General features: G+C 37.8%; 1 protein-coding gene across 1 annotated transcript in view; it reads left to right on the top strand.

The window, feature by feature from the left end:
• Positions 1-8,437: 8,437 nt before the first annotated feature.
• LOC122141136 overlaps positions 8,438-18,576 on the top strand; it is a 36,729-nt gene continuing 26,590 nt past the window's right edge. The window contains exons 1-4 of the mRNA XM_042747447.1: positions 8,438-8,472; positions 8,733-8,754; positions 8,855-8,879; positions 8,992-9,052. Coding sequence (XP_042603381.1) covers positions 9,008-9,052 — 45 coding nt within the window. The 5' untranslated portion in view covers positions 8,438-8,472; positions 8,733-8,754; positions 8,855-8,879; positions 8,992-9,007. The remainder of the gene's footprint in view (positions 8,473-8,732; positions 8,755-8,854; positions 8,880-8,991; positions 9,053-18,576) is intronic.

The raw sequence follows: 18,576 nt of genomic DNA, 5'->3' as shown, positions 1-18,576 counted from the left end.
TAGACTCCAGAGGGTTAACTGTCATTTTGCATTATTGACACTTTTTCTTAATTAATGTTGTTCAGTTGCTTTGACGCAATCTTTTTTGTTTAAAGCACTATATAAATAAAGATGACTTAACTTGACTTGACTTGTTCAGTAAATAAAAATACTTTCCAGAAGGCCAACAATTCACTAAAAATGTTTTTTTTTTTTATTGGTCTGTGTGAATTGGTGAATTTTATTGGTCTTAGTGAATTGGTGGGTTTTTGTTAAATGTGAGCCAAAATCATCACAATTAAAAGAACCAAAGACTTAAACTACTTCAGTCTGTGTGCATTGAATTTATTTAATACACAAGTTTCACAATTTGAGTTGAATTAGTGAAATAAATTAACTTTTCCACGACATTCTAATTTATTGAGATGCACCTGTAGATGCAATGGAGATCCTTTGATCACTGAACTTTTTACCTAACATTCCAACATGGTTAAAAATGGAAGACCCTTGCAATCTCACCAGATTATGATTATAAAACATCCTTAGATGTTTATTTATATTTACTTATTTTTTACTACCTTCATTGATCTGATATTAACGCATCACCGATTCTGCCTCCCGTCTTCAAACCTTTTCTCGTTTCATTGTGGTGCATGAAATGAAATATCTGCATCTTGTATGATGTTGTAAAAGTTTAGACGCTTAACTAAGTGCATATGTGCATTTTAACTAGCAGCCCTTCAAATCTTACAGCAAGAAAATCAAAGGGGGGTCCTGTCTTGATGTTATTACGCAGTATGAACAAAAAAAACATTTGCTTTCATTCCAGTAAGATAGGCTATTTATATTATATGTGTTTTAACTGATAGACTATATAACACACCAGGGCTGTATTCACAAAACATCTTAAGGCTAAAAGTAGCTCATAACTCGCCAATTTAGGAGAAAATCTTCAAATAATGGGCTTGTCAGTCCTAAATTTAGGACTCCTAAATTTATGTTCTAAGAGTATTTCACAAAGCGTTTTAGCGCTAAAATTAGCTCCTAAATATGTGAAACATTAGGAGTAGTGAAGAGGACTCCTAAGTCACTAATACCGAATCTGAATTATCCTAAAATGGCTGTTGCCAGTGATCTACCTAGGAATATAAACATTTTAGAAACATTTGACAATAATGAGCTTTTAAAAATGTATCCGCTTTGGTTTGGAGGTTATCTCAACTCCAAATCTTTTTATTATATCCTTAATATATGTAGCTGTTCTCATGTCCAGTTTTTCTTTTATGTTTGCATGTCTTACTATCAGCCATGATTATTCTACTCTGCTAATTAAAAGGCTGTTTATATGCACACTACCAAAATTGTATTAGTTGCTTAGTCGCAGAAAACAAAACAAAAAAAATATTCACAATGAAGTGGCGAAATCTAGCAGTCCGTAAATGACAAATAGTTAATGTGGTAATATAGTACATCGGACAGGACATCCATATGCTCACCTAACATTCATCGACCTCAAATAAGGCTTATCATCTGAGATATGTATGTAGTAGCAACTTTACATGGCAGCTCAATCTAATGTTAACCTAGAAATAAGTATGCTGTTCACATGTTTGTGCGGAGTGTGGAAGCTGAATAGTAGCTCGCTTGGGCTACTGCTTGACAGATGGAGGCGTCAGTGCAATCCATTGCTCTTAAAATACTTTGTCAATTTCATATAGATAAGAGTAATGCATCTTTTGTATCTGTAAAGACTACATTTATTTGTGTGCACTCAGAATAACAATGAAACATTGCTTCTTTGTAAAATAATGAAAGCAAACAGGATGCGCTTCCTGCCTTCTCTGACTCGTGAACTCGAGCGCGTCACTTCGAAACTCTGTGTATGCTTGCCTTATTACAGACATGAAAAATATATCTATAGAGAGTGAAACTTTTAAATGAACCAATTCAAACAGAAAACAAATATTCTCAGATTACGTAATCCGTGTGAAACATGCATACAGGCACATACTGCGGAGAGGATGAGTCAGTGTCACCGACTTCATCTCTTAAACTGAAAACAGAAAGCACTAGTGTAACAATAAATTACAACGTTACAATAAATTAAAATGTTAATGCAGTGTATTTGCTGTTTTTCCCTAACAAATTCATAATTATTATATTTGCTGGTGTGCTGTGGCAAGCCTTTTTTGTGTGCGCTTGAGCGCTTATTAGGCTATGTAGGCAATTAAAGGCTCATTATTATGATTTATATGGTTTATTAATAAAAGTGTGACTAATAGTTGACTAATGCTTAAAATGAACAACTACTAGTCGACCAGAGAAATCTTTACTCAAGGGCAGCCTTAATGCATATTGACTAATTGTTTATGAGAAGCATACATATAAGAGGCTGACAATTAGCTGAATATATGGCCTTCTGTTTAATAAGTGACACTTAGCCTGCATTTTAACATTTTTATTTGAATGTGGCAATTAACATTTTCATTTTAAAACCTTTATTTGAATATGCCAACATAACATTGTGCTCTAAAATATTTCTATGAATAAATCCCTGACAGAGACTATCAGCCAATCACTGTGTGCATAGTTAGTAACTATGCTGACATCATCCATAGCAACGAGGTCAACCCCGCCCTTACGGGGTTAAGACTTCTGTCTATTCCTTAGTAAAAGTTTGTCTCAGCAGCTTTGTGAATAGGTTTTAAGAAAAAAACTTTTACTGCTATTTATGAGAACTCTCAGTGGTAAGATAAAATGTTTTGTGAATATGGGCCCAGAAGTCTTAAGCTTGACAAAAATCTTACTTAAGACAAAAAATTACTAAATTAAGTGTGAATAACTAAACTAAACTAAAATAAAACAATTTAATTTTAATTTAAGTAAAAAAATGCTGGTCTAATGTTAAAAACAGATAGAATGTTTTCATCAATTAAGAAATGATGTTGATTTATTAAAAACAACTCTTTTTAATGTTAAAACATTACTTTTTTTAATTCTTTTAACATAAATTTAAATCTATCTTTACGTTGGTCTATCCTCCTGTTTTAGGGGCGGTAGTGGGTGTGGTTTGACCGCTGCGCTCGTAACCTCATTAAGAGTTTGTCAGTGCTGTGTGAGATGTATAAGATCTGCGGTTCTTTCTCTTTTCTAACTTGTAATGAACACTAGCTTTCCTAAAATTGTAATGGTTGACTACATCATAGATTTTGACAAGTATTATATGCTGTTGCTTAACGAACGTATCTGGAGAACTTTTATCTTTTTTTTTCAGATCAGCGTAAGATGCACAACTCTTTTTATTTTCTTTCATTTAACTCTCTGTCAGTGACATGGTAGAGTACAACATAGATTTTTACTGGTGCTTTGCTGTTGCTTAATGGTTTGATGTTTTTTTTTTTTTGTTTTAGATCACGGTAAGATAGTCAGCATTTTTATTTTATTTTCTAACTTGTAACAAACTCTAACTTTTAAAAATTGTAACATAGAAAAACTGCCGTATTGTTTAACGAACGTGTCTGATGCATTTTGTTTTAGATATTTCAACCTTTTGCTAATTTTTTAACAACACTTTAATACTTGTCTTGACCCATTTTTTACTCTTCTTTAAAAAAAAAAAAACTCATTACATTATTTCCATTCTGTGTATGTTTGATGTTTTTTCTTGAAATGTGTGTGAAGAAACTTTAATAAAAACTTCCCTTGATTCCCGTTTAACAAGCAATACACCATTTCACAAATGAAAGTTTAAAGCATAAAGTTTTGAACAGTTTCAATGGCCCCACACACAAAAACACATTCCCAAAACAGTCATAAATTCTATTTGATCGTTGGGGTGGATAAAGTGAAAAGTGAAAGTGACATACAGCCAAGTATGGTGAACTATACTCAGAATTTATGCTGCGGTGCCTGGGGAGCCTTAGTCAAGGACACCTCAGTCGTTGTATTGTCGGCCCGAGACTCGAACCCACAACCTTAGGATTAGGAGTCAAACTCTCTAACCACTAGGCCATGACTTCCCCAAAAACAGATGGCCAGTTAGACGGGTAGACCATCCAGTAAGGCTTATCAACCATAACTCCTTCAAAAGGAGCCATAAATCTTGGAGTTATGATTGATGATCAGCTGACTTTCTCAGACCACATTGCTAAAACAGCCCAGTCCTGCAGATTTGTTTTATTCAACATAAAGAACATCAGGCCCTTTATTTCAGAACATGCTTCACAACTCCTTGTTCAAGCTCTTGTTCAGTCCAGGCTGGACTTTTGCAATGCTCTCTTGGCAGATCTTCTAGCCAGTTCTATCAAACCTTTACAATTAGTCCAGAATGCGGCAGCAATATAAATTTTTAATGAGCCAAAAATAATGCACGTCTCACCTCTGTTTATCAATTTGCACTGGCTACCAATAGCTGCTCACATAAAATTCAAGGCATTAATGTTTGCCTACAAAACCACCACTGACTCTGCACCCCTTTACCTAAATTAATTATTTCAGATTTATGTGCCCTCTAGAAGCTTGCTTTCTGCAAGTGTATGTCGCTTTATTGTGCCATCCCCAAGAGGCACAAAATCACTTTCACAGACATTTAAATTAAATATTCCCTCCTAGTGGAATGATCTGCCCATCTCAATCCAAACAGCTGAGTCCTTAGCCATCTTCAAGAATCAGCTTGAAACACATCTATTCTGGACTCTGTTCCTCCTTTCATGGGTGTGTTTTTGAGCAGTTTGCCAGTGTCATGATACATGATCCACAGTACAGCATGACATCAAGTGAGGTGATGCTTTTTCCTTAGCAGCCTTTGGAAATATTTTGACATGCTGCTTCATTTTTGAAGGAATAAAAAGGTAAATTCATGCTAGAATAAAAATCTTTCACAAATTGTAAAGTCATAGATAATCACTGAGTCTAAAAACCCTTTCATCCATATTTATTATGGTCTATTATAAAAATGAAATATGTCTGAAATCAGTCTTTATGAGATTGTTTATTGTAAAGAGGAATCAGCTGAGTTGGGATCCATTTGCAGATTTATGGTCAAAGAGTTTAGATCAACAAACAGGTGGGGGTCAGTCACCGGCAACAGGTATACAAAAGGCAGAGCAAACTTGTAGTCACAGAACAGGCTTAAGGTCAGGGCAGGCAGCAAACAACAAAACAGCAATCCAGTCAAATGATGCAAGGGAACAAAGGCAGGTAGCAAAGTAACATAATGAGCTAAACAGTACAGGATCATACACAGGTAAACCATACATGGCAAGTAAATGCTCAGAGTTGTCAGCCTAGGCAAGAACATAGAAAGTGGATGAGATACAATAGTGGTATGGTAGAGCTAAACGATATGAAATGGGAGTTATCTGTCTGATTATCTTGAAAGGACCCATGTACCTGGGGCTGAGTTGGTAGTTGGGATGAGTTCGACGGTGACGGTCTGCCTGTATTTACTGATGCCTGATGGCCCTCAGTAGATGCCCATGAGCCCTGTTCCATATTTCCTCACTTTGTTGTAGCCAGTCATTAACTGCCAGAAGTTCAGTGGGTTCTCCTGACCAGGGAAACAGAGGAGATTGATAGCCGAGGAGACACTGAAATGGAGTTCCATTTCAAGTCCAGTGGAGGGTTTGCAAATGGAGTTCTTAGTGTATTCAGCCCAAAGTAAATAGTAACTCCAGTCAGTTTGGTTACTGTGACAATAGGATCTAAGGAAGCGGGTAAGTTCCTGGTTGAGACATTCAACTTGGCCATTGTATTGTGGGTGATAACCTGAGGTTACACTAATATTGACATTAAGTATGTGGAAGAATACAGACCACACATGTGATATGAACTGGGGTCCATGATCTGATACTATGTCCTCTGGGAGTCCATAAAAGCAGAAAACACTTTTCTGTCTGGTGTCGGTTCAGAAATCTGAGCCTCAGAGATCCCAGACATTATGTCCCACTGGACAGGAGCTAAAACCAAGGTTGAAATGATGGGTTCAATGAATTCTCGTTCGGGATCCGGGTGATGCAATATCAGGGCAGAAGTGAACTGTTCCTTCAGTTCATGAAATGAGTCTGAAGCTGCCTTTGACCAAGATAGTTGTGTGTGTTTGTTCACTACTCACTGCTGTGTCTGTGCACTTAAATGGGTTAAATGCAGAGCACAAATTCCAAGTATGGGACACCGAACTTGGCCACATCACATCCTTTCCTTTCCTTTTTTCTTATGCAAGGAGGTTAAAGGAGCTACAATGGTACTGAAGTTTCTGATGAACCACCTGTAGAATTTGGCAAAACCTTTGTAATTCCTTTACTGTGGTGGGTTGCGGCCATTTCAGGACTGCCTGTACCTTGGTATCGTCCATGGCAACCACTCCAGAGCTAATGATGTACCCCAAAAATGAGATGGAGGTTTGGGGGGAACTCACATTTCTCCGTTTTTGCGTAGAGTTGGTGTTGAATTAGCCGGTGTAGTACAGAACGGACATGCTTGATGTGGTCCTCCAGGGCAGTGGTTCTCAAACCTGTCCTGGAGTACCCCCAGCCTGGCACATTTTGTATGTTTCTGATTCAACTCATCAGCTCATTAGTGGAGACTGTAAGACCTGAAAGTGGGTGTGTCAGATATAGGGAGACATACAAAATGTGCAGTGCTGGGTGTACTTCATGGAGAGGTTTGAGAACCACTGCTGAAGGGAATCAGAGTAGATGAGAATATCGTCAAAGTAGACAATGACCCAATGATTAAGCATGTCACGGAATACATCATTGATGAAAGATTGAAAGACAGAAGGACTGTTGACCAGCCCAAAAGGGCATAACCAGGTATTCATAGTGGCCAGTGGTTGTGGAGAAAGCAGTTTTCCATTCGTCCCCCTCACGGATGAGATTGTATGCACTGCACAGATCCAGTTAAGTAAAATACTTGGCTAAAAGAGTTGCTTTAGGGTTGCTGGAACCAGAGGCAGGCGGTAACGGAATTTGACTGTAATATCATTGAGGCCTCAATAGTCTATGCATGGGTGTAAACCACGTCTTTCTTACTCCCAAAGAAGAAGCCTGTTACTGCCGGGGCGGTACATGGCCAAATGAATCCCTTGGTCAGTTCCTCTTCAATGTAAGACTTCATAGCATCAGTCTCAGGCTGGGAGAGTGGGAAGATTTGGCCTCTAGGAGGTGAGGTTCCAGGAAATATTTTTTATGGCACAGTCGTTGGGATGATGAGGAGGTAGCTGTGATGCATTAGATTTGCTGAAGGCTTCTCTTAGATCATGATACTTTGGTGGGAGGTTAGTTACATTAGGCAGGAAGTTCTTCAATGGTGGGGGGAGCGGTCTCGGCTGGCGGAAATGCAATGGGGTGCAGTTCTGTAAACGGCATCTGACCACCAAATGATTTGCTTTGTCGGTCCATGAGATGAGGGGGTTGTGCAGTTGTAACCAAAGAAGGCCGAGGATAATGGGATTTTGAGGAGATTTGATGAGAAAAAATCTAATTCTCTCTTGATGCAATGCTCTGATTTGCAGGGTGATGTCATCAGTGATATAGTGAACATGGCCAGTTCCCTGTGGGTGCCCATCTAGTGCTGCCACTGCCAACACACAGAGTTACACAGGATTAACGGGAAGTTGTGAGATCTGGCAAAGTTCTCATCAATTATGCTTATGGCGGCACCAGAATCAATCATTGCCATGAAGGAGTTATTACCGCTTGTGCGAGTCAACAGCTCTTTCTACATTGTAGGTGGAAGAGGAGTAGTGTACTCACCGCAGTGGGGTTTCTCTGGGACAGGCAGAGTAGGGCAGGATATTCTCAGATGCCCAGGGTTGTCCGGAGTAAAGGCAGAGCTTTTTGTCGGATGCTCCTGTCCTCTTTCCTCAGGGGTTGAGTGAATCCAATTCCATGGGCTCGCAGTCAGGTGGTGCTGGAGAAGCAGCGGTGGCACCAGAGAGGGTTTTGTTAGGGCTTCTAGAGTGAATTAAGTTGATGATACGGATGGCCAGGACGATGAACTGATCTAAATTATTTTCTTCATCTTGACATGCAAGCTCTGACTGGAGTTCCATACTTTATCCCTTCAGAAACAACAACTTTAGTGTTCATCCCCCCATTTGGTCTGTGCCACGAGAGTGAGGCGGGAAAATGAGTGCATCATTTGCAGCCGTTTCTCTTCCTTGACCTAGAGCAAGCATTTAAGCATTAATAAACAGACATAAATGAAGATCTGTGACACATGGCCGAATGTCGTTTGGAAGTTGTAATGGGGTTTCATACTTAAAATACCTAAAACACATTACATTAGACAAAAAAAAAGGGTAAAACAGCAAAGGGAACATGAACAAACAGCAAAGTCGAATGTGGCCACAAGGCATTTCCCAAGGTGTGTCATTTCTGCTGTCTCAACTGAAATGAATGAATGGATGAATGAATGAAACATAAATAAATAATTAAACAGATTTTTCAAATCTTTTCTTTAGGCTACTTTACTTCAGTACTGCATGGAGAGGTGAGTAGAGCAAACATACACTACTAATATAATAATGATAGTAGAGACAGTGTGCATATATAGAACTGAAAGCTCCACAATGCTGAAATGACCTACCAGAAAACTGCAGTGCTATGAGAAAATTTAGGCATTTGTGAAAACTGCTGTAAAACCTCTCCTGATAATATATTGAATGATGCACCATCATTCTGAATTAATATGCTGGACTCATCTCCAAATGTGTTGCTCTTAAATTGTTTTATGTTTTGTTTTATCTTTAGAATGTCACAATTCATTTTAATGGTAAGTTCAAACACTGATTTATATTAAGCCCATCACTGATTCTACTGAAAAGAATATAGTTCAAGCTGATTTTTCTGGTGCTGTTCAATCTCTTTCCCAGCAGAATATCAGCGGTCAGAGACCAGGTCAGAATTGTTATATTTGTCATCTGTCTGAATGGCCACAGGTCTCAGCAGTTTCATTCTGAATCCTGAATTCACTTCATTTTAAAAACTGATTTCTCCTGCTCCCAAACAGAACTGTCAATGCCACGATGCAAACCTGCAACTCAGCAGAGGTGAACCATGCAACCTCAGCGGTAAGGTCATGTGGGTAAGGCCCACAAATACCCCAATCCTAAAATACCACACAAGCTGTTAACAGTAATATATCCAACTCGTTGTTTATGTTAAGTTAATGAAACTAATCATCAGCACATACAACTTTTAAATCAGTAATAGCAGAGAATGATTAAGACATGACGCAGACTCTTCAGTGACCAGTCTCCATAATGAAGCAGGCTGTGTTGGGAAGGTGGGAAGGTGGGATTTGGAAATGTAATAGGTTACAGATTACAAGTTACCTTATTTAAAAATGTAAGGAGTGTAACTATTTCAATTACTTTATTAAAGTAATCTAAATCGTTACATTTGATTACTTTTTTTATTACTTTTCTAAATTTCTAATGTTTTCAACTGTTAACCATTTTCAAACAGGGTTAACCTTACACTAGAACTCAACACTGATTACTGTCAGACTATCAAAATCCTTCATCACTTGAATTAAGATTATAATAATTTAATTTTAAACCACAGTCAAAATCAGAAAATCAGACTTTAAAACCTCTTTTAACTTTAAGATCGTTCTGAGGTTAAATACAGATTTTAAATCATAATAAGAAATAGTTGAATAGATATGATACTGTTTTTGAAATCAGATATTAGCATATAGTAGGTGACCAACCAAAATGCCTAATACCGCCACGTGTACCGCCGCCGCAGGGCCACGGTGTTAACTGCAAGTCAGTCGCATGTTAAAGTCGTTCACGAAACTACCACCAGGTGGCGCAAAGGGACAGTTTGCAAACTGACTGTAATTATATTTTGATTTGTAAACGGAGATCAAATAATAAAATAAAACAAAAATAACTTTATAATATAACATAATAACATCCTTAAAAATCATTAGAAAATTAATTAAAAAAATATTTTTAGAAAGTTAATTTCAAAACATGAGATAGTCGTATAGGCAGGCTGCAGCCTAATACATCAAAAAAAGTACTTTACACAAAGGCCCTTATTGTATTTTTTGTTTTTTTTATTTTAATTTTGTTATGATTAAATCTACACAATTTCCTTATGTTGTATTAAGGGGCTTTCATTTCTATCTACAGGCTAATGAATGTTTTTGAATGAAAAATCCTGACCTTGGCCGTTGGTCTCAATTTTATCTGACTCATAAAAATAAATAATAATTAAAAAAAAACCTTGAACAAAATAAGTTGTGAGAAATTAAGAATAATAGGCTAAACCTGCAACACAAAAAAAAAATAGAATGGATAAAATTTTGGATGTTATATTGGCTTGTATTGTATAGATTACATTTAAGGATAAGTGCATTAGGCTATGCCATAAAAAATAAAATGATTGAAAAGGTGGCTTATTGTTTCGTGTTATAGGCTAGGCCTATTTCTAACACATACAGGTCCTTCTCAAAAAATTAGCATATTGTGAAAAAGTTCATTATTTTTACATAATGTAATGATAAAAATTAAACTTTCATATATTTTAGATTCATTGCACACCAACTGAAATATTTCAGGTCTTTTATTGTTTTAATACTGATGATTTTGGCATACAGCTCATGAAAACTGAAATCTCAAAAATTAGCATATTTCATCCGACCAATAAAAGAAAAGTGTTTTTAATACAAAAAAAGTCAACCTTCAAATAATTATGTTCAGTTATGCACTCAATACTTGGTCGGGAATCCTTTTGCAGAAATGACTGCGGCGTGGCATGGAGGCAATCAGCCTGTGGCACTGCTGAGGTGTTATGGAGGCCCAGGATGCTTCGATAGTGGCCTTAAGCTCATCCAGAGTGTTGGGTCTTGCGTCTCTCAACTTTCTCTTCACAATATCCCACAGATTCTCTATGGGGTTCAGGTCAGGAGAGTTGGCAGGCCAATTGAGCACAGTAATACCATGGTCAGTAAACCATTTCCCAGTGGTGTTTTTGGCACTGTGAGCAGGTGCCAGGTCGTGCTGAAAAACAAAATCTTCATCTCCATAAACTTTTTCAGCAGATGGAAGCATGAAGTGCTCCAAAATCTCCTGATAACTAGCTGCATTGACCCTGCCCTTGATAAAACACAGTGGACCAACACCAGCAGCTGACGTGTCACCCCAGACCATCACTGACTGTGGGTACTTGACACTGGACTTCAGGCATTTTGGCATTTCCTTCTCCCCAGTCTTCCCTCCAGACTCTGGCACCTTGATTTCTGATTGACATGCAACATTTGCTTTCATCCGAAAAAAGTACTTTGGACCACTGAGCAACAGTCCAGTGCTGCTTCTCTGTAGCCCAGGTCAGGCGCTTCTGCCGCTGTTTCTGGTTCAAAGGCACACGCCTGTGCACGGTGGCTCTGGATGTTTCTACTCCAGACTCAGTCCACTGCTTCCGCAGGTCCCCCCAAGGTCTGGAATCGGTCCTTCTCCACAATCTTCCTCAGGGTCCGGTCACCTCTTCTCGTTGTGCAGCGTTTTTTGCCACACTTTTTCCTTCCCACAGACTTCCCACTGAGGTTCCTTGATACAGCACTCTGGGAACAGCCTATTCGTTCAGAAATTTCTTTCTGTGTCTTACCCTCTCGCTTGAGGGTGTCAGGTCGGCAGTGGCAGTCTTACCCATGATTGCGGTTTTGAGTAATGAACCAGGCTGGGAGTTTTTAAAAGCCTCAGGAATCTTTTTTGCAGGTGTTTAGAGTTAATTAGTTGATTCAGATGATTAGGTTAATAGCTCGTTTAGAGAACCATTCTTCATGATATGCTAATTTTTTGAGATAGGAATTTTGGGTTTTCATGAGCTGCATGCCACAATCATCAGTTTTAAAACAATAAAAGACCTGAAATATTTCAGTTGGTGTGCAATGAATCTAAAATATATGAAAGTTTAATTTTTATCATTACATTATGGAAAATAATGAACTTTTTCACAATATGCTAATTTTTTGAGAAGGACCTGTATAGTCACATTTATGTCACAAATTATGAAAGGCTTGAAACTTACATTTAATAATTTGCTTATTTATTTCAGCAGGTCACACATATTTATTCGTTATCTGGCATTTTTTTAGACATATTTTATTCCCATATACAGAGCCCATGACATTCCGAAAATTATGTCCATGAATTAAGAAATTTATCACTTTTTATCGTTCCTTTGTATTAATTAAAACGTGTTTAAATAATAATTAATCCATTTAAAATAAATAAATAAATAATATGGTTTCGTTTACAGAAATTGGCTGTTTGGGAGATTGGGGAATCTATAAAATGAAAATAAATAAATAAATAAATAAATAAATAAATAAATGAATTGGACAACACAATACACCTTAAGAATTTTGTCATTTATTAGAAAACAACCCCTGATTCACAAAATTTGTTTCCAAACGCAGAAATCAGGTACATAGAGCCCTGTACGGGCCTCAAGCCTAAGCCATTAAAATAGTTCAAAAGTTATATTTCTTATTGTTTCATTATTAATTAATTTAGAAAAATGTTTGGAACTTTTTTTTTTTAATTCTGAGTTGATCACGTTTGATCAATTTAGCCTTCTCAAATCATCACAACTTGCTTAAACTTAAAGCATATTACAATGTTAGTTTAAACATTTAAAAGTGCAATGTTAGGGGTATATCTTAGCGTTTGTGCAGAGAGTGTGGAAGTTAATGTGCGGAGGCACCAGTGCGATCCCTTCATTCTGTTCTTCATAACAGTGGAAAACAACTTAAAGTAACCTATGCCATCATTTTTGCTCATACAGATAAGACTAATATTTCATTCGGAACTGTAAATGGTGTACCCCTATTTTTGTGTACACTTGACATGAATATCAACAAAATGTTGTGCTTCTGTAAAATAGAGAAAATAAATTGGATGCGCTTTCTGCCATCTCTGTCTGCGTAAACATGTCGAGCTCGGGCTGAAATGCAAAGCTCTAAAAGCAGGTGCAGTTTAGCTTGATGGTAACTGATGGTTTATATTCACAATAAGCTACATATAATACATATAAGACTGAATCCATGAAGGGCTAATAATGACAGTAAAACGTTAATATTATCACGCTTTGAACAGTTTATATTATCGCTGTTTGAATTAGTTATTGTGGAGAGAGGATGGTTAAATAATTAATTTCATTGTTAAAGGAGAGATGTGTTTTTGTTCCATTAATAATTTTTATGTGAGGTTGAAAAATAAACGGTGTTATACATCGATGCTATAAGTCAGTTTTATAGGCTATTCATCAAAAGCAGAATCAAAAAGCAGCTTGCTCACTGGCAGTCCATTTCATATATATATATATATATTAGGCCTATAAGATCAGCACTAGAACACTATAATACACACACAATAATTATCTGCTTGAGGACACTGTTATTTTTGTTATTGTGAAGTGAGATTAATGAAGAGGGTGAGAGAGAGAGTTTGGTTTATCAAGTTATTTCAGAAATCCCAATTTTTTTTTTTTTTTTTTAATAATACAAAAAAATATAAAATGATTAATACAGATGTGTGTATTCTGCAGTTCGCTTTTTATTTATTATTATTTATTATATTTTGGGGGGATAGTGTGTGGGTTCCATTTTACCTAAGCATCCAGTAGTGTGACTGAAGGAAGTCCAGCTGGAAGGGGTTGGGTTTGGGGGTTAGTTCTGTATAGCTTGTGGGGTTGAAATAAAGGTTGTGAATCTCTTGCTCTTTCATATGGAGAGTGTCTGATCAGCATTTTAAACTTGCAGAGGGCAGGTTTAGGCAAGCACTGGTCACAAACCAAGTTCAGTAAACAGTAGGTTTTGACTGTTTTAGGACAAATGTTTGGTTTGGCTTTTGCAATTTTTGCAACAGCATACAGAGTATTACATACAAGATAATATGGTTTGTTTTTTCTCAGGAGACATGAGGCACCTCTGAGAGAGAAACAATCAATCAGTAACAAGAAACGTCCCAAGACATTAGGCCTAATTATTTTTAGTTTCATTATTGGGCAATTCCAGCATTATTGACATGACATTCAATCAAAACCTGAAATATAAATTCTAACAATGTATTCATTACCAATATATTGAACCATCTCTTTATGTTTTTCTAAATCCCAAACAGAGTCCAGACATCAGAAAAGTATTCGTCTATGAATGTGTTTTATAGGTTTTTTTGGATTTTTTAGATTTAGGTGATTTACGTTTATTAGTTTTTTTAGTTTTTGGGGAAAAATTTTTTGTTGACTTTCTGTGATTTACAATGCACAAACCAGAAGCAACAATATCTGCAAAATTGAGAAGGGTTGATCATTCTCAAAACATAAAATATAAATTTTATTTTAATTTTAGTTTTTGTGTTTCAGAGGAAAAATCAATGTTAAGGATGTGTCATCTCTTCATTACAGACCGTTCTGAAAGCCAAATTTATGCAAACACAGAGATGTCTAGAAGGAATTTAATAGGGCTGCCCCCCACGTAAGTTTTTTTAGTTACTAGTAGTCGTTCATTTAAGTCATTATTCAACTAATCGCACGTTTATATTAAATTAACATAGTCTAATCAATAATGAGCCTTAATATATATTTCACGCTCAAGCACACGCATTAAGTTTGCCGCAAAGCACAGGCAGAAGTAACCTAATAATTGTGAAAAAGAAGACATTTTAATTATTTATTAATAAACTAATGTTTTCTTGTCAGCTGCAAGATGACATTCACGGCGCCTATCGAGAGTGTGATAAAGTCACATTAGCTGCCACCGCTGGGGAAGCAGCACTGGCACACACACACATACACCCCTGCCTACTTACCTCATTCATCCTCCGTACCGTTCCTCCCTGCTGTTGCCGCTATCAGAGTAGCGGGTGCACACGCAATCCTGATAGCACATGGATATTTTCCTATTTCAGCACTCTCCTCTGTCCATATCCATTTTCCGGGCATTTCATACACTTACACTGCAACTCCCTGCTGTTGCCGCTCCACAAGATGTGGCCAGACACATATGAAGTTCATCATTCAGACAAGGGCAAGACCAGGCAGACCTACCACGTGAACCTGCTAAAGGAGTGGAAGGTGCCACCTGGTAAGGGACCGGAAACATCACTTCTTGTGAGGAAGGTGGAGATAGACGAGGAAGAGGATTCAGAGGATGCAAAAAGACAGCCGTCTATGGTAAGTCTAAATCACCTAGAAGACTCCAAAAGAAAAGAGCTGCAGCACCTCCTGAGCCAGTTTCCTGCTTTGTTCTGTCAGAGGCCTGGACGGACTGAGCTGACCCAACACACCATCCACCTTTCTGATCCATCACCATCACACCAATGTCCTTACCGGGTAACTGAGAGGCTGATAGAACCCTTGAAGGAGGAGATCAAGCTTATAAAGGAGCTAGGAGTAATCAAGCCTTCAATGAGCGACTGGAGCAGCCCAATGGTGATCGTCCTCAAGAAAGACGAAACCCTGCGTGTCTGCATCGACTTCCACAAGCTCAACGCCCAATCTAAGTTTGATGCATACCCCATGCCAAGAGTGGATGATCTACTGGAGAAGATTGGAAGAGCCCAGTACATTACCATGCTAGACCTGTATAAGGGGTACTGGCAAGTACCCCTCAACCCTGAGTCCAGACCCTACACTGCATTCCGAACACCTCTAGTACTATTCCAATTCAAGGTCCTTCCTTTTGGCCTTCAAGGGGCACCAGCCACATTCCAGAGGCTGATGGACAAGGTACTCCAAGGCTGTGAAGACTGGTCTGCGGCATACCTGGATGACGTGGTAATCCACAGCAACTCTTGGGCAGAGCATCTTCAACATCTCCAACAAACCCTAAAGAGGATAGAGGAAGCAGGATTGACATTAAACGTTTCAGAATGTGAGTGGGCAAGGCTTGAGGGTTTCTGAATGTGATTTGGCATGGGCAAGGGGCAGATTAAATGGGCTGTTGGATGGGGTGGGGGCAGTTTAAAGGAGCCCAAAACCAAAGACCAAGAAGGAAGTGAGGTCGTTCCTAGGACTGGTGGGCTGGTACAAGAGATTTGTGCCAAACTTTGCCTCTATCACGGCTTCTTTGACCAACCTGCTGTCCAAGATGGTGACAAACTCTATTCCCTGGACTGATGACTGTGAAACAGCTTTTTACACCCTGAAAGAAAAGATATGCTCCACCCCAGTCCTGCAGAGTCCAGACTTCTCTCAGAGGTTCCTGGTGCAAGTAGATACGTTCACAACAGGGATTGGAGCAGTCCTTGCCCAGGAAACTGCAGGAGAAGAGAGGCCAGTTGTTTACCTAAGTTGGATGCTAGTTACTAGGGAGGGAGAGATGTTATTTGGTGGTGAAGGAGGGAGTTGTTGTCATGTGGTGGTTGGTGGACAGCTTGCGCTATTACCTCCTTGGTGGGTTTAATCTTGAAACTGACCACCGTGACCTAATCTGGATCCAGTCTATGAAGGACCACATGCCAGAGTTACATGGTGGTATCTTGCCCTGCAGCAGTACATACTTCTTCAAAATGCGGAGAAGTGTGGGACTAAATGTAGGTGGCTGGCCTACTTGTTGTGGTTTTTTGCCGATACGCGGCTTAGAGAGGGGGAAGGTGATGTGATAAAGTCACATTAGCTGCTACCGCTGGGGAAGCAGCCCTGGCACACACACACACATACATACCCGCTTACTTACCTCATTCATCCTCCATACCGTTCCTCCCTGCTGTTGCCGCTATCAGAGTAGCGGGTGCACACGCAATCCTGATAGCACATGGATATTCTCCTATTTCAGCACTCTCCTCTGTCCATATCCATTTCCCGGGCATTTCATACACTTACACTGCACTTGTCGTGTTGTTTTGTTCCTGTGTTTGTCTGTGTGGGCGTAGTCAGTCTTCCGTGGGGAAACACTGCGGCGACCAAATTGAACAAATGTGTGACGGCCGATTATGACATCACAGGCTTGGTCAGAAGCTGGCAAAACCATTGTCCAGTATGAATAGGCGTTTCTGTGTGTATTTAAGTGTTGGAATTATGTGTTAAATGTATTATGTGTGAATTGATTATGTGTTTATATATACTATATATATATATATATATATATATATTATTATATATATATAATATATAGTTTAGAAATTTAATATTACTGACATCATATAACAGATAAAAAATAGATGTGGTATTTGTTTGTGTGTTAAATGTTATACTTACCTGAGATTGGTATGGCCCAGAAAGGGGGCGGGGTTTGGCGTGTTTTGGCCGATGTATAAGCTGAGGCAGGACTTGTTTAAGGAGTTGTTTACCGAGTGTGAGAGTGAGTGAAATTGAGGGAACTTAAGCGATGTTTAACGTTGATATGTGTTAGTATTTTGGATTTTTGGATTTTCTCTGTTTTGTTTTCCACTTTTGTTTTTTCTTTGATACTTTTGAGTTTTTGTTTTATTGTGCAACTGTAAATACTTCACTGTGAACTAACACTTTTGGCACTGTAAATAAATTACACCGTGCACGAAAGTGCTGTTGCGAGTGAGCCATTAACATCTTTTATGGACACTTCACAGATTACATAATCAGGGAGTATTTGTTTTCATTTGGAATTGGTTCATTTAAAAGTAGACATTTCAAGCTTTCTGTTGATATATTTCTCATGTATGTGAGGCACCCCAAGTTATTTCATTATCAGGAAAAAATTCAAGTGATCACGAGGGCACCTCCCTGTAATGCATGTGTATTAATTTTCCGCACAAACACTTGAATATGAATAGTAATAGAGCACATTTCTTTTAGGTTACAGTATGGGATCTGCATTAAAAATAAATCTTCACAAGTGAAGATCATTTTAAAATGATCTAACAGCCGATGTCGCTCCAAATTGTTGATCATTAGTTGTTCTTGATCAGGATTAAACGGATGCATGACTTATAAACTTGTTTTAATAAATCTCTTTTGCAGTAAATAATAAAGATACAAAGGAGGTTAAGTTAAATATTATTGTACAAATAATTATAAAATGCTATAGACTGTGAATAAGATTGCAGTTTCACATTTTGCATATGCATTACAAAATTAATAATTTTTTTTACATGCAATTATACAAAATAAAACCAAACAATATTTTTAATGAAGATGAAATATGTAGACAAATAAGAATAAATGTTGCGGGCTGCGCAAATCTTGCACTCTGATGGAATAGTATACACTCCTGCATTTATTTGCGGCTGCAAATTTTAATCATGCGGCTCCCTTTAAAATCACTGAAGTTGTCAATTATTTAAAGCTGTTTTTACATCGTGTGCACTTTTCTGATTATAATGAGAGAACTTGAGTTTAAACGTGAGGACGTTTTATTAATCTGTCCATTCTTTTTAGTTTCAATGATTTAGCTTAATTGTGGCCAGGTTTAATTTATTTGTTTCTTGTTTTAGTTAGGCCTAAATAATGGGAGCGAAATTATACAGTGCCTCACATTTTATTAAAATAAAGGAAATAATTTATAAAACACGCAACAATTTCTTAATCAGTGTACAAACAGATATCTTTTTCCCAAGTAGTTATCTGTCAAAATAAAGGACAGGTAACGAATAACAAAGTA

Source organism: Cyprinus carpio, chromosome B20 (assembly GCF_018340385.1).
Source record: "Cyprinus carpio isolate SPL01 chromosome B20, ASM1834038v1, whole genome shotgun sequence".
NCBI classification, from domain to species: Eukaryota; Metazoa; Chordata; class Actinopteri; order Cypriniformes; family Cyprinidae; genus Cyprinus; species Cyprinus carpio.
Note: the sequence above shows the minus strand (reverse complement) of the source record. Positions and strands in the feature narration are given on the sequence as shown.